The sequence below is a fragment of the Muscardinus avellanarius genome (genome assembly GCF_963383645.1).
Source record: "Muscardinus avellanarius genome assembly, chromosome: 4".
NCBI classification, from domain to species: Eukaryota; Metazoa; Chordata; class Mammalia; order Rodentia; family Gliridae; genus Muscardinus; species Muscardinus avellanarius.
In genome coordinates this window covers 63,967,266-63,991,053 of record NC_137789.1, presented here as the reverse complement: position 1 = coordinate 63,991,053, position 23,788 = coordinate 63,967,266, and the positions used below count along the sequence as shown (strand labels likewise).

Genomic DNA, 23,788 nt, shown 5'->3' with positions numbered 1-23,788 from the left:
TGTATCTTCAAATTGCTATTAGTTTCCTTAGCCGGGCATGGTGGCTCTTGTAATCCCAGCATTCGGGAGGCTGAGACCTGGAGGATCGTGGTTCGTGGACAGCCTCAGCTACTTAGTGAGGCCCTCTGCAACTCAGTGAGACCCGGTTTCAAAATAAAGAAAAAATAGGGCAGGGGGTGTAGCTTGGAGGTCAAATGCCCCTGGGTTCCATCCCCAGACCCGCAAAAAAAAAAAAAAAAAAAAAAAATTGCTATTAGTTTCCTTAAAAAATAGTTTTCTGAAATCTTTGTGTGTAAAAATGAGTCAAGCAAACTGTTTAAATCACGAACATTTAAATTCATTAAATCTTTCCTGAAAAAAATATGTTATCTAGTATATATATTGACTTTCTAATTCTAAATGCTTTTTTGGTACTGGGGATTGAATCCAGGGGCATTCTACCTCTGAGCTACACCCCCAACCCTATTATTTTATTCTTTTTTTTTTGTGTGTGTGGTACTGGGGGTGGAACTCAGGGGCTTTTCTACCTCTGGGTTATACTCCCAGACCTATTTTTGTTTTGTTTTGTTGTTGTTTTGTTGTTGTTTTTTTTGTTTTTTTGTTTTTTGGTGGTACTGGGGTTCCTGGAAGCCCTTCTACCTCCAGGCTACACTCCCAGACCTATTTTTTTTTATATATATTTTTGAAACAGGGTCTCTTACGCCAGCGCGGCTAGCTTCAAACCTGCGCGATCCTCCTGTCTCCGCCTCCCAAGCGCGGGGATTATAAGCGTGTGCCACCACGCCTGGCGCTCCCAGACCTATTTTATACTTTATTTGGAAACAGGATCTCACTAAGTTGCTGAAAGCCTCACTAAGTAGCTGAGGCTGGCTTCAAACCTGTGCAATCCTCCTGTCTCAGCCACCCAAGCACTGGGATTATGAGTGTGCACCACCATGTTCAGCTTTTTTTATTCTTCATTTGAAAACAAGGTCTCACTAAGTTGCAAAGGACCTCACTAAGTAGCTGAGTGATATCCATGAACCTGCAATCCTCCTGTCTCAGCCTCCCAAATGCTGCGGTTACAAGAATGTGCCACCACACCCAGCTCAGTTTTATATTTAAATTAAAATCAATTGGCTCCAATTATTTTACATGTCTCATTACAAAGTGGTTTTTGCTATGGGAGCCCCAAAAGGAATTTGTGAGGGAACTTTACAGTATTAAAGAGAGACTATATTTGCCTATGTTAAAGTATGATCTCCCTCACTCACCAAAAAGAATGATAATTAGAGGTTCTAATACTATATACACAGGAAATACCAGGCACTCTACCTGATGTCCTATTATTGGGCTAGTGTAGCCTCCTGGTTTCAGGATGTACAGTGTTAATAATACATGCATATGGCACAGAAATAGTACCAATTTTGTTAGGTCAATTAAGATCCTGAAAAGGCCACTCTCTTTGTCCCAAAAGGATTTGTCTTGGGTCATCTCTAATGAACCTAGAAAAGTCAGCATATTTCACAGGAGCTAAATAAAACTTTTAAAAAGGTTAACGGAAAAATATTTATGTGAAAAAAATGCTTCTAAATAATTTTTTAGTGGGTGGATTCAGTACATACCAGTGAATACCTTTGAGCTTATTCCAATTTTGAATTAAGCTAGAGTTCACCTTTAAGAAACAATGAGCAGTTTTTAAGTAAAACCCTGTATTAATAAAAAACATGGAATGTGAATGCAAAAAAGATATTATCAACTGAACTGTATCTAAATATTTTACAAAGTTTTCCATACACCGTCAGTAGATCTTTAAAATGCATGATTTAAAAAAAAAAACTGGTTAGTCATTCATCTGTAAAAAGCTAACTTTTTATGTGTGTGCCAAGCATAAAATTACCCTATGCTAAATTTAACAAAAACTCCGCATTTCAGAATTTTGTGTTCTGTACTTTAACATAATTATGACAGTGATTTGAAGGGAAAACACGCACTTAGAATAATCTACCTTCTGGGGCATTTCAGCACAATGAAGAAGGCCTGCGAAGCATATAAAAATTGGCTCCATATTTTAAAACTGCGGGCAACCAAGCCAGGAAAATAAATTGACGAACCATCTATGTAATCACAATCACTTGCAAAACCATTTGAACTATTTCTTAGTTGTAACTGTTAGCAGTTTCTTATGACTATAATCTTTTAAAAAATATCTTCCACTTCAAAAATTAAATGCACGTGTACGTTAATTTTTTTGTCTACTTATAGTTAGGTGCTAGCTATGCCAGATTAAAATTTCCTTCTTTCCCCTTTCCAATTCTGCATTTTCTTCTTTTAATTTTTCTACAACATGGTTCCAAGTTAATTTCATGTTATTTATCCAAATAATAATTAGCTAGAAATTTGATCCTCAAAATTACAATTCGGAAGTAATAGAGAGTTTGACAAAGAAAACATAATTAAGAGACACTCTGTGATGACACTGTTTTTCACAAAGTACCATGTTACCTTTTCAAATGTTATGCAAGGATGGCTAATCACTTTACAGATGTTACATAATAATTCCCAACATTTAAGTGGACATGCGTAACTCTTAACAGAGAACACTGAATGATGAAGATGTAAAGCCAGTTGTTCAAAGTCAGACAGTATGACTGAGAGCAGTGAGCACTTCAACCTCAGACTTCTGTCTCCCCAACATGAGCCATCCGAGAATCCCTCCACTAACCTCTGCCTGCAAAATGCTAGCACAGGATTCTTCACAGGGCAGAAATCACGTCAAGCAGAATTTCAAAGTTAAGGAACTGACTACATAGATGGTAACCTAAATGTTACCATAGTATATGAACTTAAATTAATTTTCAGGTCACTGAATCATCACCCTAGTGATCAATTACTAAGCAGAACCCAACCTGTCCTATTGTATTTAAGTAGCTCTGTGCTGCTTCAGTGGAGTCTGGGGTTTCACTGGTGAGGCACCAGCCCTTGGACAATGAAACATTTGCTACTCTTGGAGCTTGGCTGCCCTCACCCTCTATGGTAACCTGAGGTAAGACCACTAGGGTTAAATTTGGAGAACCTTTATGTCAGCTTTCTCACCCCACAGAGCTGGGAAAGGATGAGAAAGCATTTTCATTTTAAGTTCTCAATTTGAACCATTATAGAGTAGAGAAATTCCTAAAGTCTGAACACTTTAGTTCTTGTTAGAAGTGTTTTGTTTTGGTTTTGGTATTGGGAATTAGACCTCGGGTGCTATACCCCCGCTCTTTTAATTTTTATTGTGAGACAAGGTCTCACTAAGTTGCTGGCGGCCTCAATAAGTTGCTGAGCCTGGATGTGAAACTGTGTCCTCCCAAGTACTGAGATTCAGGTGTATACTACCATGTCTGGAATTCTTAGATATTTCTGGTCACTTAAGAAACTCATTGGCCTCTTTGTAATAGCATTCCCATACTTGCCCATGAGTTCCAGTATCCCTTAGCAAGTTAAAAAAACAAAAGCCAGATATGGTGGTACATGTCTGTGATCCCAGTACTTGGATCATGGGTTTGAGGCCAGCGTCAGCAATTTAACAAGATCCTGTTTCAAAACAAAAAATAAATAAATAAATAAAAAGGGTTTGGGGTATATCTCAGAGGTAGAATTCCCCTGGATTTAATTCCCACTACTAAACAATAAGTAAATATGTAAATAAGCAAATGCCAATCAACAAACACAAAATGCAAAGGGCCAAAATACCACTGTTTAATGATAAGCTTTCAGGCTATCTACAATGTGATTTCATGTTAAAACTGTCAAGTTAGTTTCTGATGTCTAAATTCAAATAGATAATGTTCATATTCTTAAAAAAAAAAAAAAAAGGACTGGGACCAAAATTTAACTATTCAAGAATAAACTATAAATTCTTTGGTAACAACGCACATGCAAAAAATACCTGACAAAAGTATAAGAATGGGGAGCTCGTATTTCAACCTGTGGTGCTCAGACCCTGCAAGGTTCCAGCTGGAGCTGGGTGGGTTTTGGGAGCCAGCGACCTCAGGGTGTGGGAAAATGGCTCCCAAGGCATCTACTGAGCTTTGCAGACCTCACAAACTGAGTCCAGAACATTCCCAAGCAAGAAAGAACACCACTGTCTCACTCCTTCCTGGGCCGAGGTGAAGGTCATGGGGAGAGCGGCCAGTGAAAGCGCTTTAGACAGCACCACAAAAATGATCTCCTTAGGTTGTGAAGAGTCTTGCTGAGGCTGTCCTTGAACCTGTGATCCTCCTGTCTCAGCCTCCCAAGTACTGGATTTACAGGTATGTGCCACTGCACCTGGCCCTTCTCTGATTCTTGGAAGAGTTTATATAGGTTTGGTATTTTATTGTTGCTGCTGCTGTTGTTAAATATTTGATAGAATGCATCCTTCTAGTCCTAGAGGAAGCCTGGATGAAGTGGTTTTAATGAAATTAAGATAACTAAATTCTTTCTGCCCTACATCTTTATTATTTCTGCTAATTTCTCTCTGCAAACCATGTTTTCATCATTTTCCCTCAGTTTGAATTTTCTTTCCTTCCTTCCTTCCATCCTTCCTTCCTTCCTTCTTTCTTTCTTTTGTGGTGCTGAGGATGGAACCCAAGGGCAATCTATCTCTGAGCAATACTCTTAGCCCTATTTTTTATTCTTTATTTTGTAATAGGGTCTCACTGAGTTGCAAACGGCCTCACTAACTAGCTGAGGCTGTCCTCAAACCGCGATCCTCCAGTCTCAGCCTCCCAAATGCTGAGATTACAAGTGTGCGCCACCATGCCCAGCTTAATTAAGTTTCTTTAACAATGCTTGTAGCACAGGCTTGTCGGTGAAGGAGTCTATCAGTGTTTGTTTGCTTGAGGATGTTTTTAATTTGATTTCTATTTTTGACAGGTTTCGTTTTTAAACAGGGTACATAATCTTGTTTAACATGGTTTTTTAGAATGTTGATATTTTATTGTCTTCTAGCATGTGTTGTTTTTAATTATATATTTAGAGTCATTCTTATCTTTGTTCTTTGGTAGATAATTTTTATCACTTCACCAGCTGCAGCTTTTTTTTTCAAGTAAGGTTTATTGAAGCACAATATACATGTGGTAGAACTTACTCTTTTTAGGAATATAGTACTATGAGTTTTGACAAATATATACTATCACAATCAAAATATAGAATATTCCTTTAAGTCCGTAAAGTTCATTTATGAAGTTTTATCATCTGACCCTATTCCTATCCCCTAGCAGTCACTGATATAATATTTAGCACTATACAGGTTTGTATTTTGAGAATATCATGCTAATAGAGTTATTTAAAACAGAGCTGTTTGTGTCTGGCATCTTTCATTTAGTATAATGCTTTTAAGATTTATCCATATTGTTGCATTTATCATAAATTATCCTTTTTCTGTGTGAGTAGTATTCCATTATACATGTGTATCATGGTCTGTTTATCCATTCACCCATTAATGGACATTTGAGTTATTTCCAGATTTGGGATGTTAGGAATAAAGACGTGTTAGGGTTAGATATAGAATGGCCCCTTGAAGAGATCATAAATTGCTGTTTGGAGCTTATGTAATTGAGCCATGAAGGTTGTCATCCTGCAGTGAATACTGTAATGGATTGATCTGGTGGTGCTCCAGGCCAGTTGTGTGTCGCTGGAGCAGGAGGCCCTGGGGTGGTGCCTTGTCACTCTTGCTTCTGGCCTCCATGATGTGAGGGGCCCAGCCCATGTGCTCAGCCTCTCTCTCCTTCTTGCCACCATGCCCTGAGCCTCATATGGGCTGCTCCAGTATCTCCAAGGAAAACTGTGAGCTAATCTTCCTCTGAGTTATGTGGTCAGTTCTGTATATTATGGCCGTGAAAATGCTGACAAATACAAACTGTTACAAGCATTTTTCCACGGGATTTTGTGTTGTCGTAGATTTTTATTTTTGCTAGGTAATTACCCATGTGTGAAATTGCTAGGTCATATGGTAAGTGTATGTTTAACGGATTATTGCCAAATATTTTTCCAAAGTGGTGGTTCTGTTTTATGCTCCTTTCAGTAGCACATGCTAGTTCCAGTCATTCTATATTCATGTTAGCTGTTGGTATTGTTAGTAGTTTAAATTTTTAACTATTCTAATAGTTGTGTACTAATGTCTCATTGTGATTTTAATTTGCATTTCTCTGATGACTGATGATATAAAGCATCTTTCATACATTTGTTTGTTATCTAGACATCTTTAATATAACATCTGTTAAGGTGCTGCTCTGCCTAATTACTTTTTACAACTTTACTGAAGTACAACTGATATACAGCGAATTGCATATATTAAATATACTTTAAGCCAGGCATGGTGGCACATGCTTGTAATCTCAGCATTTGGGAGGCTGAGACAGGAGGATCCCGGTTTGAGGACAGCCTCAGCTACTTAGTGAAGCCCTTTCCAACTTAGTGAGACTCTATTTCAAAATAAAGAATTAAAAATAGGACTAGGGGTATAGCTCAGAGGTAGAATGCCCCTAGGTTCTATCCCCAGTACAGCAGAAGAAGAAAAAAAAAAAAGAATATACTTTGATAACAGTCGACACATACATGCACCTATAAAAACATCAGCACAGTCAAGTTACATGCTACAATATGGGTGAACCTTGAAAACATGCTAAACGAAAGAAGTCAGTCACAAAATTCCACTTACTGTATTAGCCGATTTATGTAAAATATCTAACAAGCAAATCCATAGAGAGAGCAAGTGGATTCATGGTTGATAGGAACGAGATGGGTGAGGGGAAGAGGGAGTGATTTAGTGATTATGGAATTTCTTTTGGGGATGATGAAAATGTTCTGGAATTAGATAGTTGTGATAGTTGCACAACTTTATGAATATTCAAAAAACTACTGAATTGTAAACTTTGAAAGGGTGATTTTATGGTATATGAGTTATATTTCAATAAAGCTGCTTAAAAAAGGGGAAAATAACTCTAACTATGGTCCAGTAATGGGTTGTTCAAAGTAACTGTACATCAGTAGAATGATTATAAAATGACTGTATATTCTCAAAGTGAAAAAGTAAGGTTATTAAAGCAAGGTTATTAAAACAATGAAATTGAAGCATGAAAAAAGTATAAGAATGAAATTTCTGGGAAACACATGCAGACTCATGTCATTTTGGGGGGAGGGTACTAGGGATAAAACCGAGGGGCATTCTACCTCTGAGCTAGCTACTTCTACATCCCCAGCCCTACTTTTTACTCTTTATTTTGAAACAGGGTATCACTGAATTGCAAAGTGCCTCCCTAAGTAGTAGCTGAGGCTGTCCGTGAACTGCGATCCTTCCAAAGGCTGGGATTACAAGCGTGCACCACTACACCCGACTCTGTTAACAAGTAAATAAACCAATACGTTCAAAAATCAAAGGAATAAAACACAAACTCTAAGTCCTTATTGATTAAAGTTTTTCATTGAGCTATGTGCTAAGCTCATCACATTTATCACTCTTATTAAATGGTCCAAGGGCTCACAGGCACATTAATTTCAGTTACTTCTAAAAAGAAACCCAAGAGTACTATTATCTTACTGAAATACTCTTTTCAGGAGGTTAATTTTGATGATCCAAGAATTCAATTCTTGAGAGTATGTTCTCATAAGAATTGTTACTAATTTCATTAGATATATACGTTAGGAGGTAAGCTGCCAATCCCAGACTAAAGACCCTTCATTATGACAATCTGCAAACGTAAGCCTTTTTAGTGTCCAGAGACTTTAAGAAGAGAGAAAGTGTTAGAAATTAGAAAAACTGGGTATGTCTACTGGCCAAATGTTTTGACTCATTGATTTATTAAAAAAAAAAAAAGGGTTGCCGGGCGTGGTGGCACACGCTTGTAAACCCCACGCTTGGGAGGCAGAGACAGGAGGATCGCGCAGGTTCGAAGCCAGCCGCGCGCGCTGGCTTAGGAGACCCTGTTTCCAAACAAAAATGTAAAAGTAGGTCTGGGAGTGTAGCCCGGAGGTAGAAGGGCTTCCAGGAACCCCAGGACCACCAAAAAAAAAAGGGTCACTTCAGTGAAAACTGATGCTTTTCAGTAGAGGGCAGAGAGCAGGGACATGCAGGTGTCAAAGAAAAGTAGTTGTATGTCTAAATGCAAAATGACTTGATCATATGCATTTGAAAAAAAAAGAGGTAAATTAAGTTAATTGTTGAGTGTCTGGTGATACTATAAGTAAAATAAGGCTGAACAATCTTATATGTACACTTCTGGAATTTAGTGACCTTGATAAAAATAATGAAAATCTGAACAATTCAGCGAAATGTTAAAATGCTTATGGTAACATTTTAAAAAAAAAGAATAAAAAGTTATTGGTATAATTATATAAAAATTTGTGTGTATAATGAAAAATAGAACTATGAGAATAGTTGATCTGAGAAGTGACTTATATATAATTGCCTCTTCTTTATTTTTATAAAAATGTTATTTTAATAAATATGACAACTTAAAAAGTCATCGCTATGCACTAAATATATCCAGTCTGTTATGGTCTAGCCCTTCTAAGGAACTGGTGTCTTGGTTTTCTGGTCCTGCATAGCCTCAGCAAGGCAAACACTACCTTCCCTCCACCCTCTGTAATATGGACCCAGGTAGCACCACTGATAAATGCCACGTGGGAATAACACAAAGAGAGGACTTACTGTTATTTGTTGGTTCAGGAAACCCAGCCTTTGGACCACTCCATCCTTTGTTTTCCCCCGTCTGAAAGATTAAATCAATTATTTAAACTCAGAGAAAAAAATCTTATTTTTAAGAAGCTGATCAATTAAGCCAGGGCAAAGATCTCTCACATGGTTATTCTGCATAGTCTTCCCAACTCTCACCCTGGGAAGATAGCTACAAGAGTAACTGAAGCAAACAGTATCATCCATCCCTTTGAACATTTGCATCTATTGCTCCTTCTGCTTTCATGTGCTCACTTAAATTTATAATTTAAGACATCAAGAAAGTCTCATATTCAGGATATTATATAGAAAATGGGATTGATATGATTAAGATAATTTTTATTCAAACATTAAACAATAATAATCACAAGCACTGTGTAACTAAAAGAGCTTCTTTATCAATCCTAAAGTCAAATTAGCAATATAAATGTTACTATGCCCATTCATTCAGGAAAAGTCCTATGATGAGTATCACCAAAAATACAATCCTAGCAAATAGTGGCTTAATTTTTTTTTCTTTTTTTATGGCACATCTTAACGGTAACAAGGAAAGATACGGTAGGAGACCAAAAGCAAAAAAGAAAACAAAAAATCCAGGAAAGTAAGTTGACAGTATGTTACAAACAACCAGCAGCTGTCTATGAAACCAAACTGTCTATTTCTTCCTTTAATTATTTCTTTTATTTCCTTGAAACACAATTTTCTATATTCTTCCACAATTAACACCTGCAAGATCACTGTTGCAATTTTCTACTACTAAATGCTAACATACGCATCCTTTACAGGTCAGAAATTGCTGTGTAACAAAAGAAACTGACAAAAGTAAAAGCTGATAACTAATGCTAAGTATGGTTGCTAAGAGATTACTTAGTATGTGTTCTAAGGGTTTTACATGGATAAAGATTACCTCATATTCTTCCTCACAAAAATCTGGTAAGCAATATTAACATTAAACTTTAAGAAAAGCAAATGAGGGTTAGAGAGGCTCAGTAATTAGTCAGAGGGCACACAGCTCACATGGAGAGATGCTAGGATGTCAACCTAGGTTTTTCTGAGTTTTTTCTAGTTTTCATACCAGTACACTTTTTCAATTGGAAAGAAAGAAGAAGCTGAAGAGAAAAAATAAATAGAAAAGTTATGGGATAAGTATAAACTGTGCATCTAAAAAGGAACAAAAAACACAGGGATGAAAAGTAGAATTTGGAACTAATAAAAAGAATGCTCAAAAGTGGTCACAGTGAGAAGTACCATGACAAAGAACAAACGAGAGGAACAGCCATCTAATGGAGCAGCAGATCCCTCCGAGGACGGAAGAAATTTTAAAAGATTTTGAACAGGCGCTCAAGTCACTATTACAGTGAAAACGTGGTGAGCAGGAAAAAATAAGCTATACTATATTTTTATTTTCCATTCCTTCCTTGCCTCTAACTTTATTCATACCTCCAAAACAGTTTGTACTTATCAGGCTCCTGACAACTGTCTAGGTTCTTAGAGAAGCATTTATGTTTCAGGAACCCTGGAGCGGCCCCACAATTAGTCACAGAGTTCTAGTCTTTCCAAACAAGTGGCTTTTCATTTTTAGAGTGCAATTAATAAAAATCTGTTTTATTCAACTCTACTAATTTCTTCTGTCCTTTACTTTGCCTTTTAATCTTAATAACTATGTTTTTAACAGTAAGTAACATGTGACTATCATCTCAGAGTTATGCCTAATAATAAAAACTCATTCTTTTAGAGACGCCTGCTAGGAGAGCATGGAGAAGTTGGCAGGGACATGTCAAATGTCATTATTATTATTATTATGAGAATACTTTATTCATTTTTGTAATCAAACTCAAATAGATAAGACCTTATATATTTAATACAGTGCATTACTGCTGTACAATGGGAAAAATTTAAGTTTTACATTTCTAGACCAAAATGGCTGTTAATTTCAAGGTCATTCTTAACAAGAACTCATGTCCTGGAAAGGAGAATCTCAGTAGGCACAAAGCACAGCTTATCTCCCAAATCTTATTTTTGTACATTTCTTCTATTTTATATCTCAATCGTTTCATTTCTGTAAACATTAAAGTTGAATATCATTCAGTTCTCCAAGCCTTTTATTTTTCCCAGTCTATCACACTGCTTATAGATTACTTTCTCAACTTCTTTGCTTGGTTCCCATGTCAAACACTCTTGACTTCCAGCTCTCAATTACTTACCCCTTTGTCCTTCTGTAGGTTCATCCTGAAAATCCCTAAATATAAGCCAATATGCCTGTTGCTTCCACAACCATGACTCTAAGGGCCATACAACCTTACAAACTGATGGAAGCTACATCAACTCCACCTTGACAAACAGGCTCTCTCTGTAATGTACCCCCTTACGGTGACTAGCCATTCCTAATGCAAACAAATGGACTGGCTTAAGGATGAAGACATCCTCTGTTGTAAAAGGATGGAAGAGAAGCAGATGTTCATAAATGCAAGTGTGAGTCATGGAGGAGGACTAGGGAGGCTCCTCTTCTGTGTTCTCTGTGAAGTACAAGACAAGATCACAGGATAGGAGGAAAGCCGAGAGAGGAAGGCTATGAGTTAGGGAAAGTGTGGGCAGTGAGGAACAACTGCTTCAGGAGCAGAGATGCAGGCTGCTTACAAAATGCACATTCCCAGGCATCTGAACACTGTTGAAGTTGATAAAGGTATGTTTACCATTCCATTGTTCCTTTTTTAATCACTCCCTTTCAACTAATGGCCAAGGTTATTTAAGTATTAGATTACATTCCCTGAGCCTAATTTTTCACCTTCATTTGAATCCCAAGTCTACTGCTCTCTGATTTCTACTCCAACACTCTAATGAAACTGCTTCTGTAAGGGTCCTGTTTAAGCATGTCACATTAATCACAGGAGTAACCGCTTCTCTTTCACAAAACATCTCTAAATTAATCATCTTAAAATACACACACACTCCGGGCGTGGTGGCACACGCTTGTAATCCCCGCACTTGGGAGGCGGAGACAGGAGGATCGTGCTGGTTCGGAGCCAGCCTCGCTGGCTTAAGAGACCCCGTTTCCAAATAAAAAAATATAAAATACGTCTGGGAGTGTAGCCCGAAGGTAGAAGGGCTTCCAGGAACCCCAGTACCACAAAAAATAAGTGTTTTCTCTCTCTCTCTCTCTCTCTCTCTCTCTCTCTCTCTCTCTCTCTCTGGAAACAGACAACAAAAAAGAAGGTCTATCAAAATCTAGCACCTGGAGAGCAGGTTCTAGGCTGAACAAGCTGTAGTAGGCTGAACAGAAGTAAGTGGCTGAAACCTGACTTACCAGAGAAAAACCAACAAAGAGCTTGCCAAGAGTAAGGTTGTTTGTGCCCACAAGCCAGTGCTCTAGTTCTTTATGAATAAAAGTATACAAATTAAAAAAGGAAAAATTAAACTGTCTTCAGTCAAAAGTGGTATGACCACTGATGTAGGAATTATCAAAGTTACAAAAATGAAAAAATAAGGCTACTCTGATATGTTAGTTTACAAAGGTCACACACAGGATGTAAAAATCGACATATAAAAGCAAATGTATTTCTATATACTAGCAAAGAATAATCAGATACTGAAATTAAAATCCAATTCCACTAACAACAGCATAAAATATAAAATATTTAGGACAAACAAAATATGCATATGTCTTGGAAAAAATACGTAGAATATGAGATAGATTTCCAAAAATCTAAATAAATGCAGAAATACACCTTATTAATGGATCAGAAGGCTCAATAGTCTTGAGAACACTCATAAATCAATAATAAGAAAGCAAACCATCCAATTATTTTAAAAGGTGAAGCTTTGAACATACACTTCAAGGAAGAAATAAGCACCTAAGACACACAATATTAGTATTTAGTAGAGAAATTTACATTAAAATTCAAAGAAACAGCATGAACAGAGCTGTCAAAACTGACATCACCAAACAGCCAGAGAGGATGTGGAGCAAGTGGAACTTTCATATACTGATGAGGAGAATGCAAAATGGTACAGCCTCTATGGAAAAAATAGCTTTGTGGTTTCTTATAAAATTAACCATGTACTTGTTAGGTGAATACAGGACATAATGTAGAAATATGTATATATACAATTACACGAATGCAATTACATGTTACTTATAATAATCTCAAACTGTGAACAGCCCGAATGTTGGTGAAGGATAAAAAATAAAACTGACCTAGCTAATGATAAATGCAATGATGTGGATAACTCACGAAAGCATTATGCCAAGCAACAAGACCTCAGACACAAAGGAACTACTTAATGTATGATTTCATTTGTATGCTATTCTGGAACAGGCAAAAAGGAACAGAAATCAGATCAGTATTTGCCAAAGGGAAGAAGGCAGGGAACCAGATTAACTTCATAAAGCAGTGTTAAGAAATTTTTGAGGGTAAGAGAAATGCTATAAATCATATTGTGGTGGTAGTGGTCATTAATGAGTGTGTGTGTGTGTGTGTGTGTGTGTGTGTGTGTGTGTGTGAGAGAGAGAGAGTATATATTAGTCAAAATTGACTAAATTACACATCAATAAATCTGAATTTTTAAATGGGGATGTATTAGGAAATAACCTTAGAATATCCCTATAAGGTTATATTATTCCTCAAACCCTTATGGAATAGTCACTGTATTTCAGACACTAATTTGAATGCTGTTCAAATATTAACTCTTTGTGGAAGTTGCCTCTGGGACTATGAGAAGGGAATAAGACTTTTTTCTCTGTTTATGCTACTGTTTAAATTCTTTTAACCATGTATATGTGTTGCCTACTTTAAAACAAAAGACATATTAAGAACTATTTTCATGGTTCTTTACAATTTCTTTTGCCACACTCACCAAAGATCTTCTTCTGCATCATATGATTTAATTTCTCTGTAGCACATGACTACCACTTAGTGCTTAAAGTCATTCTTTATGCTTCCTTTATGCAGGAATCCTCTTCCCCTTTCTCCTCTAGCCTCCAGACACGGTATCTGGGGCTGACAGCTTACTGATTCCCTTCATATGTCTCACCTGAACAACCCCACTTGCTTGCTGATGGGCCTCTCTGCCTTCAGCCTCCCCCTGCTCAAACCTATTCTCCACACTGCTTTAGGATTACCTTTTGAAGAACACAAACCAAAACATTTCATCTTCATGTTCAAGTCTTAAATGATTCCTTGAGTTCTTTACTTCATACAGAAACTGTGCCCTTGCTTTTCTTGACTTTCCATATTCATTCCCATGTCCCCTAGCTCCTTAGGCTATAATATTTGCTTTATGACCCAAATCCCTCACTCCCAGCATTTAATGGTTGAGTTCCTTCAGTGCAAAGATCAAGTTTCCATCACTCTGTTGTCTCCACTTAAAAGTGTCTATTATTGAGTCGGTGTGATAGTTAAATTTATGTGTCAACCAATTATTGTGTATGTAGTCAAACATTATTGTGGGTGTGGGAATTTTAAGATGAGATTTATATTTAAATTGGCAGGCTGTAAGTAAAGCAGATTGCCCCCTACATCATGGATGGGCCTCATCCAATCAGTTGGAGATCTGAGAAAAACAAAAGGGTGATCTTCTGGAGCAAAAGGGAGTTCCCCATCAGACTGTCTTTGGGCTGCAACAGTAATGCTTTCTTTCAGAGTCTCCAGCTTGCCAGCCTTTCCCAGCTGATTGTGGATCAGTCAACACCCCACAATCAAATGAGCCAATTGTGTGTGTGTGTGTGTGTGTGTGTGTGTGTGTGTGTGTGTGTGTATAGTTATAAACACATCCTGGCTGGTTCTGTCTCTCTGGAGAACCCTGATTAATACAGTGACTATGTAAAAAATGTTTTTCAAATAAATGAAATTAATTAATAAAATTTAAATCATTGTCATGTTTTCTTTCACTTAACTTACAAATGTCTGTGAAGAGATTTATTTTGACATATTTTAAAAACCACTCACCATTTCATTCAATATAAATGTGTTAAGTTAAAACAACATATATACAATATAAGATCTACAGAAATTTGAACATATGTTAGGTTTCATGTTACAAATACTTCTAAAAAGAAGAAAAAGTGTTAACTAGCCAGGTTATAAAAACAGAATTGAAATCTCTAGCAATACCACATAGACAAATGGTTTTTTCATCATTTGAAAGAATCATGGCTGCCTTAAAAAGAAAATTACTGCTATATGTTTTAACAGATGATTTCTTTCTTATTCTAAACATAAAAAATGTGTTCCTACAGAAATAAAAGATATATCTGATACAGAATCCTTATGTCAGAAAGGCCTGGTCAAAAGCTTATTACTTTTAATAAAAGTAATTATAAGGCTTGTTTGAGTATGAACTTTTATATAAATAAAATGCCCAATAGAAGTAATTTCTTCACATGTATAAATAAAAAATTTAATACAAAATAAAATTCAGCCAATTCTTGCCACATTATCTGCCAAGTCCTGAATTCAGGGTTCTGTGCTTCTCTTGCAACAGAGGCAGGTGTCAATGATGTCATTAGTTGTTGCAGAAGAATCAGGGGACCATGAACACAGAACTTGGCAAAAAACAAATATCCTCTGAGTTTACCTTTACAAGTAAAGTAAACATGGCAACTTAGCAAGACCCCATTTCAAAATAAAAAGGGCTGGAGAAGGATAGCTCAGAGGTAGAATACCCCTGGGTTGAATCTCCAGTACTACAAAAATAAATTAAAAAAAAATTAAACAGAAAAATTACTTTATTATAAAGTGTCTGCCTAATATAGTTCCTGCCCTAAACAGATAAGTCATAATTTTTATTTACAGTGTGTTCAGCTATATCCCAAAAATAAAGGCTAGCAACCTTAAAAGACACAAATAAAAACTATGTCTATAGACATAAACAACTGACTGGCAAAAACAACCAGTCAATAGTTAAAAATTATACGCTGATATATAGAATATGTAAACCATGTACAGATAAATTTTTAGTATATAGTGGGGCATGGGGGTTCATGCCTGTAATCTCAGTACTGGGAGGCTGAGATCAGAGGATTGCAGGTTGGGAGAGCCTCAGCAATGTATCAAGGTCTCCGCAACCGAGCAAGACACTGTTTCAAAACAAAAAATAAAAAAGTCTGAAGGTATAGCTCAGAGGTAGAATGCCCTGAATGAATTCAATCCCCGCTACCACATACACAAAAATAGTAATTGATAATCATAAATTATAATTACTTGTTAACATTTCATTTTATCCTTTATGTACATAATTGTTTTGTACCTGGAATATCTATCTTATAAATAATATGGTAGTACCTCAGAGAAGTTACAAGTGGCATTTATTTTAATACCAGTTAAGAGTAAAATCCTTTAACCACTCGTATTCTGACAGAAGACATGCATACATACACACTAAATTCTCACCTTGTCAAGTTGATCTTGTAGACTAGTAGATGATTTATAACCAAGTTGTAACAGCATTGCCTCTGCAGCATTCTTTTTGGCTATCTTTTTATTAGGCCCTGTTCCAGTAGCAACTTCATTGCCTATCTTGACCTGATAAGATTAAAAAAATAAATTAATGCTAGTTGTTTTGTAAACAAGAAGTCCTTACATTATAATGCAATCCAGCCCGGGGTGTGGTGACAGGGTGTGGTGCTGTTTGTAATCCCAACATTCCGAGGCTGAGACCGGAGGATCACAGTTCATGGTCAGCCTCAGCTACTTAGTGAGGTCCTCTGGAACTTAGAGAGACCCTGTTTCAAAATAAAAATAAAAATAGGGCAAGGGGTATAGCTTGAAGGTCAAATGCCTCTGGGTTCCATCTCCAGACCTGCCAAAAAAAAAAAAAAGCAATCCATATCCATTCTCTAGCATTAAAAAATATAAAGCTCAGTCCAAAATAAAACAGGAAGGTATGCCGGGCGTGGTGGAGTATGCTTATAATCCCCACGCTTGGGAGGCAGAGACAGGAGGATCACGCAGGTTCGAAGCCAGCAGCGCGGGCTGGCTTAGGAGACCCTGTTTCCAAATAAAAATGTAAAAATAGGTCTGGGAGTATAGCCCGAAGGGAGAAGGGCTTCCAGGAACCCCAGTACCACCAAAAAAGAAAAAAAACAAAAACAAAAACAAAATAAAATAGGAAGGTAAGATCTCACGTATGTAATGTTAATATATATAAGTGTAAGTGTACACAGGAAAAAATACCAAAAAATGGTTTTTGAAAAGTTAATGATGTGTCTCTTGGGATGATGGACTTTTTTCTACCTTACACATTTACATATTATTTGACTTTTTAAAACATCTTGCATATTATTTATATAAGCAGGAAAATAAAATTTACATCTTAACATAGAGTTCATGTTGATTATAGCTACAGCTAGTATTCTTTATTTTATATACCTTTTTTTGTGGTACTGGGGATTGAAACCAAGGGCATTCTACATCCAAGCTACACACCCAGCTCTATTTTTTATTCTTTATTTTGAAACAGGGTCTCACACAGCTGAGGCTGGCCATAAACTTGCAATATTCCTGTCTAAGCCTCCCAAGTACTGTGATTACAAGTGTACGCTACCACATCTAGCTAGTATTCTTTCTTTCTTTTTAATTTTTTTACTTTTTTGTGGTGCAGGGGATTGAACCCAGGAGCATTCTACCCCCAAGCTACACCCCCAGCCCAATTTTTTATTCTTTCTTTCTTTCTTTCTTCTTCTTCTTCTTCTTTTTTTTTTTTTTTTTTTTTTTTGGTGGCACTGGGGGTGGAACCCAGAGGCTTTCTACCTCTGGGCTATACTCCCAGACCTATTTTATACTTTATTTGGAAACTGGGTCTCACTAATTGCTGAGGGCCTCACTAAGTAGCTGAGGCTGGCTTTGAACCTGTACAATCCTCCTGTCTCAGCCTCCCAAGCGCTGGGATTACAAGCATGCGCCACCACGCCCAGCTCAACAGAAAAGTTTTACCCATGGTATAGAAGTTAAAATTTTAATAGTATAATAAAGTAATATTTTTTAAAAAGAAGAGGCTAGCTGGTGGTGCACATCTGTAAACCCTGCTATCTAGGAGAGCGAGGCAGGAGGATCTCAATTTTAAGGCCAGCCTGGACAATTACCTGAGACTCCATCTCAAAATAAGTTTTTCTTAAAAGAACTGGGATGTAGCTCAATGCTTCTCTGGTATGTGCAAGGACAGAGATGGGAGAGGGAAAGAAGGAGGAAAAGAAGGAACTATAACAAAGTTGGGTTGATTCCAGAAATGTTATGGCTGGCTTAACATTTGAGAAGCAAACAAAACCAAAGGATGAAATGTACCACATTAAGAGGTTGGTAAGACAAACTATTTCGGTCATCCTAATATATGGAGCAAAAGCATTTGATAAAATTCAACATCCATTCATAATGCAAACTAGTAGCAAACTAGAAAAAGAAAAGTTTCTTAAGATGATAGAGGGCATTTTACAAAAAAGCCTCTAGCAAACCTCGAAAAACGTTATACTTTTTTTTTTTTTTTTTTTTGGTGGTACTGGGGTTCCTGGAAGCCCTTCTACCTCCGGGCTACACTCCCAGATCTGTTTAATATTTTTATTTGGAAACATGGTCTTTAAAGCCAGCGCAATCCTGTCTCTGCCTCCCAAGCGCGGGGATTACAAGCATGCGCCACCACGCCCGGCAACAAACATACTTAACTTGGAAATTAAACAACAAAAAAAAGAATGCTCTTTCATTTCTAGTATTTACTATTTGACTACAAATTCTGAACAGAGCAACAAAAAGAAGATATAATTATCAGGGGAGAGAATGTCGTGTGTGTGTGTGGGGGGGTACTGGGGTTCCTGGAAGCCCTTCTACCTCTGGGCTACACTCCCAGACCTATTTTTTATATTTTTGTTTGGAAACAGGGTCTCTTAAGCCAGGGCAGCTGGCTTCGAACCTGCACAATCCTCCTGTCTCCGCCTCCCAAGTGCGGGGATTACAAGTGTGCGCCACCACGCCCGGCGAATGTCATTATTTATAGACATGATATTTACGGTCAGGAAACCCAAGAAAACTTAAGAGATACATTATAAGAATTAATAAAAATGTAATAAGCTCTCTATATAAAAAGAGCTAGCATACAAGAGCCAACTGCATTTCTGTATATTCTATCAACATTCAAGTAGAAAAGGAAAAATTAGTAAGCCAAGAGTGGTGGCGCATGCCTGTAATCCCTGTACTTCAGAGGCCGAGACTGAAGGATCGCAAGTTCTAGAACAGCATCAGCAAGGAGTGAGGCTCTCATCAACCTAGTTTCAAAAAATAAAAATAGGCTGTGTGTGGTGGAATAAATTTGTAATCCCAACATTCAGAAGGCGGAGACTAGAGGATCGTGTTTCATGGACAGCATTAGCTACTTAGAGAGGCCCTTTGCAACCCTGTTTCAAAAATAAAAAGACTGAGCCGGGCGTGGTGGCACACACTTGTAATCCCCACGCTTGGGAGGCGGAGACAGGAGGATAGCGCAGGTTCGAAGCCAGCTGCGCTGGCATAAGAGACCCTGTTTTGAAAATATAAAATAGGTCTGGGAGTGTAGCCCGGAGGTAGAAGGGCTTCCAGGAACCCCAGTACCACCAAAAATAAAAAATAAAATAAAATAAATAAATAAATAAATAAATAAATAAATAAAAATAAAAAGACTGTGCATGGTGAGGTAAGGATTTGGTTCCATCTTTCTACAAATGGATAGCCAGTTCTCCCGGCACCATTTGTTGAAAAGGCTGCCTTTACTCCAGAGTAAGAGTGTGGCCCCTTTGTCAAAGATCAATTGACTTTAAGTGTGTGGGTTTGTTTCTGTTATCTTCTATTCTGTCCCACTGATCTGTATGTTACTGTGTCAATACCATGCTGTTTTTACTACTACTGCTCTGTAGTATAATTTGAAGTCAGGGACTGTGATGCCTCCTTCATGGTTCTTATTGCTGAGAATTGCTTTGGCTATTCTGGGTCTTTTCTTTCTCCATATAAAATTCATGACTGATTTTTCTAAGTCTATGAAGAATATCATTGGTATTTTGATAGGAATTGCATTGATTCTGTAGATCACTTTTGGCAGAATAGCCATTTTGGTGATACTTATTCTGCCTATCCATGAGCAAGGGAGACCTTTCCATTTTCTGAGGTCTTATATTTTTTCTTTAATGTTTTATACTTTTCATTGTAGAGGTCTTTTATGTCTTTGGTTAGGTTTATTCCTAGGTATTTTACTGGTTTTGAGGTTATTGAGAATGCAATTGTTTTCTTTCTTTCCTTCAATGTGGATTCATTGTTGGCATACATAAAAGCAAATAATTTCTTTAGGTTGATTTTGTATCCTGCAACTTTGCTGAAGTGGTTAATCGGCTCCAGTAGTCTTTTGGTTGAGTTCTTTAGGCCTTCTAGATAAAGGATTATGTCATTTGCAAACAAGGATAAATCCTTACCTCTCACCATGTACAGGAATCAACTCAAGATGGATCAAAGACTTGGAAATTAGACCAGAGACTGTGAAGTTATTAGAGGAGAGCATATGCTAAACACTCCAACATAGAGGCACAGGCAGTAACTTTCTCAACAAGACATCCAAAGCACAGGAAATTAAAACAAGAATTAACAAGTGGGATGTCATCTAACTACACAGTTTCTGCTTATCAAAGGAAACCACCAAGAACCTAAAGAGAAAGCCCACAGAATGGGAGAAGATCTTTACCAGCCACCATTCTGATAGAGGGCTAATATCCAGAATAGACAAAGAATTCAAAAGACTCTATACTAGCAAAACAAATAACCCAATCAAGAAATTGGCAAGTGAATTGAATAGACACTTCACAAAATAAGAGATACAAAGGGCTAATAGATACATGAAAAAATGTTGAACATCATTAGCCATCAGGGAGATGCAAATCAAAACTACGCTGAGATTTCATCTAACCCCAATCAGAGTGGCAAGCATAAAGAAGTCAAATAACAAAAAATGCTGGTGAGAATGTGGGGAAAGAGGAACTCTTTTACACTGTTGATGGGAGTGAAAAGTAGTTCAGCCACTATGGAAATCAATGTGGAGATTTCTTAGAAAACTGGGAATGGATCCACCATATGATCTGTCTATACCACTCCTGGATATCTTTCCAAAGGGGATGAAATCAGAGAATTACAGTAACATATGCATACCCATGTTCATAGAAGCACAATTCATAATAGCCAAAATATAGAACCAACCTAGGACTCCATCAACAGATGAATGGATTGCAAAGTTATGAGAAATAAACACAATGGAATTCTATTCCGAAATAAGGAAGAACAAAATCATGTCATTCACAAGAAGATGGAAAGACCTGGACAACATTATGTTAAGTGAGATCAGCCAACCACAGAAAGAAGGAACATATGTTTTCTCTAATATGCCCAAACTAGGGAGTATTAGGGATATCAAAAGGACGCCAGATAACGGAAGGGAAACCTCAGCAAAGCTAGAAAGGAAGAGTTGGAAAGGAAGAAGGCTGCGGTTGGTTAATGGAGAAGCTACATTCAAATATATACATAAGTGTGAATGTAGCATGGTCAACCGGGACACTCACTGTTGGGAGGGAGGAAAAGGGTAGCGGGGGTTGGGGAGACAGGGCAATAAGTACTGTAGGAATGTCTGCCTTTTCCAATATGATCCACATAAAAATAAAAAATAAATATACCAGTGAAAAAATAAAAAAATAAAAAGACTAAAAAATAGACCTGTGGGTGTAGCTCAGAGGTATAATGCCCCTGGGTTCCACCCCTGGTACCACAATAAATAAATAAATTAACTAAATAAAAATAAATAAAACAGGGAGGTGGTGTGGCTCAGAGATAGAATGCTCCTGGGTTCCAACCCCAGTACCACAAAAAAAGAAGAAAGAAAAGAAAATGAAAAATATTAAAAGATATCACTTACACTAAGTGAAAATCAAATACCTATGGTATATAATGCCGAAATCAATAAGCATTAATGAGAAAAATTACAAAAATTCTGATAGAATGATATGCCATGTTCATGGGTTGAAACTGACAGTAATACCATGAAATTATTTATTTTCAAACTAGCTACAAATTCCCATCAAAACCCCACCTATATGTTTATAATACTTGGTATGTTGATTCCAAATTTTGCATAGTAATGCAAAAAGCTAAAAACAGCTAAGATCCTATATGGGAAGAACCAGGTGGAAGCACTTATTAATCTGAATATCTAGACTTACAGAGCTGACTTAAAGACATAAGTTCAACTGCAGTAAAATTACTTCTGTTCTAAAAAAGCACATGTGTGTGTATGTGTGTGTGTGCACACGTTTGTGTGTCACACAGGGGACTGAACCCAGGGGCATTATTCTACCTCTGAGCTACAACCCTTGCTTAATTTTATTCTTTTATTTTGATACAGGGTCTCACTAAATTGCTGAAGCTGACCACAAACCCACAATCTTCCTGTCTAAGCCTCCCAACAACTGGGATTACAAGCATGCACCACTACACCCAACTCTAAAATGCAGGGAAGATATTTGCAGTGTCATATAACTGCAAAGAGCTCACATTTAGAATATATTACAGATTCCTATAAATTCATTTCTTAAGACTTTCCAAAATTTATTTATTTGATACATAAAAACATTAAAGTTTACATATGTATTATGGGATACCGTGTGATGTTTTGATAACATGCATATATTGTATAATGCTTAAGTCAAGTTAAACATAACTATCTCCTCAAAAATACAATTGTAATTGAAAAATTTTAAAACACAACTATAAATCCACATGAAGTTATAAGAAATAATTCAGATATCTTGTATTCACTTTACCCAGATTCCCCCAATGGCATCTATTACTAATCACAACCAGAATACTGTTTTTAATATAAATTCATAGTCTGGTGTGCACACTTGTAATCCCAGCACTTGGGAGGCTGAGACAAGAGGATTGTGGTTCATGGACAGCCTCAGTTACTACTTAGTGAGACCCTTTGAAACTCAGTAAAATCCTGTCTCAAAATAAGCAATAAAAAAAAAAAAGGCTGGAGGTATAGCTCAGAGGTAGAATGCCCCTGGGTTCCATCCCCAGTACCCACCCCCCACACACATACACACACATATATATAAATTTATTTTTTAAAAAGTCACTAGAAAAATGAGCAAGAGAGCTAAACAGACAATCCATATTTGAAAAAGTTTGATTGTGTTACCAGATGTCACAGTGCTTTGTTTAAAAAATAATTAGGCCGGGCGTGGTGGCGCACACTTGTAATCCCCGCACTTGGGAGGCTGAGACAGGAGGATCACACAGGTTTGAAGCCAGCCTCAGCTGCTTAGTGAGACTCTCAGCAACTTAGTGAGACCCTGTTTCCAAATAAAATATAAAATAGGTCTGGGAGTATAGTCCGGAGGTAGAAAGCCTCTGGGTTCCACCCCCAGTACCACACAAAAATAAAATAAAATAATTAGAAAGCTTCACCAGCTTCATCCAACTTTCACAAACTTTCACAATGACAATACATTGGTAAACTAGCATTGGATGTACACATGATACAGTGTGAGTGTACATAGCATGATACTGCTAACCATACTTTCTTTTTTGGCTCTTACTTGAAATCCTAACACTGGTTGTTCCCCTATCCTAGAACATACAGACTGCCATCCAGTATCCATACCTGAGTACTGCTGGCCATGTATTCTTACACAATTATTTTATTTGTTTTATTATTTCCACTACTACTTTTAAGCTCCAGTGAACCACTTTTAAGGTAATGAATATAGATAACACAATACTAATAAAACACAAACTTAAACATACAAATGATATGACAAAGAAATGCACTCTTTCAACACAAATTTAGTCAAGATAAGCTAATTGGCAGTCTTGTAGCAGATGAAACACTGAAAATGTATTCATTACAGAATTTCTATAACAACTATGATAAATTACACAGTTCAAATTTCTGAGATGTTTTTCACTGTGTTTTCTTATAAAGCCAGAAACAAGTACTTCATGGCCAACAAGAGGACAACTGTGCAACTCGTTCTGAGAGGCACTGATCCTCAGTGCAGCTGCAGATCCTGGGGGCTGGGACCCCAACTGCCCTCTCACTGTCTGCCTGAACCCGACC

At 37.2% G+C, this 23,788-nt stretch overlaps 1 protein-coding gene across 2 annotated transcripts in view; it reads right to left on the bottom strand.

Moving 5' to 3' along the window:
* STAU2 (staufen double-stranded RNA binding protein 2) overlaps nucleotides 1-23,788 on the bottom strand; it is a gene marked incomplete at its 3' end in the record, with an annotated part of 268,811 nt that overhangs the window by 148,441 nt on the left and 96,582 nt on the right. For both annotated transcript variants that reach the window (XM_080695005.1, XM_080695006.1), the window contains exons 8-9: nucleotides 16,066-16,197; nucleotides 8,654-8,714 (exon numbers count right to left, since the gene is read on the bottom strand). In XM_080695005.1, the coding sequence (XP_080551131.1) occupies nucleotides 8,654-8,714; nucleotides 16,066-16,197 (193 nt within the window). The remainder of the gene's footprint in view (nucleotides 1-8,653; nucleotides 8,715-16,065; nucleotides 16,198-23,788) is intronic.